The 235-nt window shown below is 64.7% G+C and overlaps 1 protein-coding gene across 1 annotated transcript in view; it reads left to right on the plus strand.

Annotated features, from left to right (window-relative positions):
- The window catches only part of LOC119585949 (alkaline phosphatase-like), a gene marked incomplete at its 3' end in the record, with an annotated part of 142,747 nt that overhangs the window by 124,240 nt on the left and 18,272 nt on the right, over window positions 1-235 (plus strand). Inside the window, exon 8 of the mRNA XM_037934664.1 lies at window positions 53-231. Within this exon, the coding sequence (XP_037790592.1) occupies window positions 53-231 (179 nt within the window). The remainder of the gene's footprint in view (window positions 1-52; window positions 232-235) is intronic.

A 235-nucleotide genomic window follows, 5' to 3' on the forward strand; every position in this document is an offset into this window, starting at 1 on the left:
ACCGGAAATCCCCGAACTCCTCATCTCACTCGCTCTTCCTCCCGCCCGCCAGGCAAGAGCACGGGCATCGTGACCAACACCCGCCTCACCCACGGCACGCCCTCAGCCCTCTACGCCCGCTCACCCTCCAGGTATTGGGAGGACGACGCCAAGGTCCCGGTGCACGCCCATGCAACCTGCAAGGACATCGCGCGGCAGCTGGTCGAGAACGAGCCGGGACGCAATATCAATGTGA

The sequence above is a fragment of the Penaeus monodon genome, chromosome 20 (assembly GCF_015228065.2).
Source record: "Penaeus monodon isolate SGIC_2016 chromosome 20, NSTDA_Pmon_1, whole genome shotgun sequence".
NCBI classification, from domain to species: domain Eukaryota; kingdom Metazoa; phylum Arthropoda; class Malacostraca; order Decapoda; family Penaeidae; genus Penaeus; species Penaeus monodon.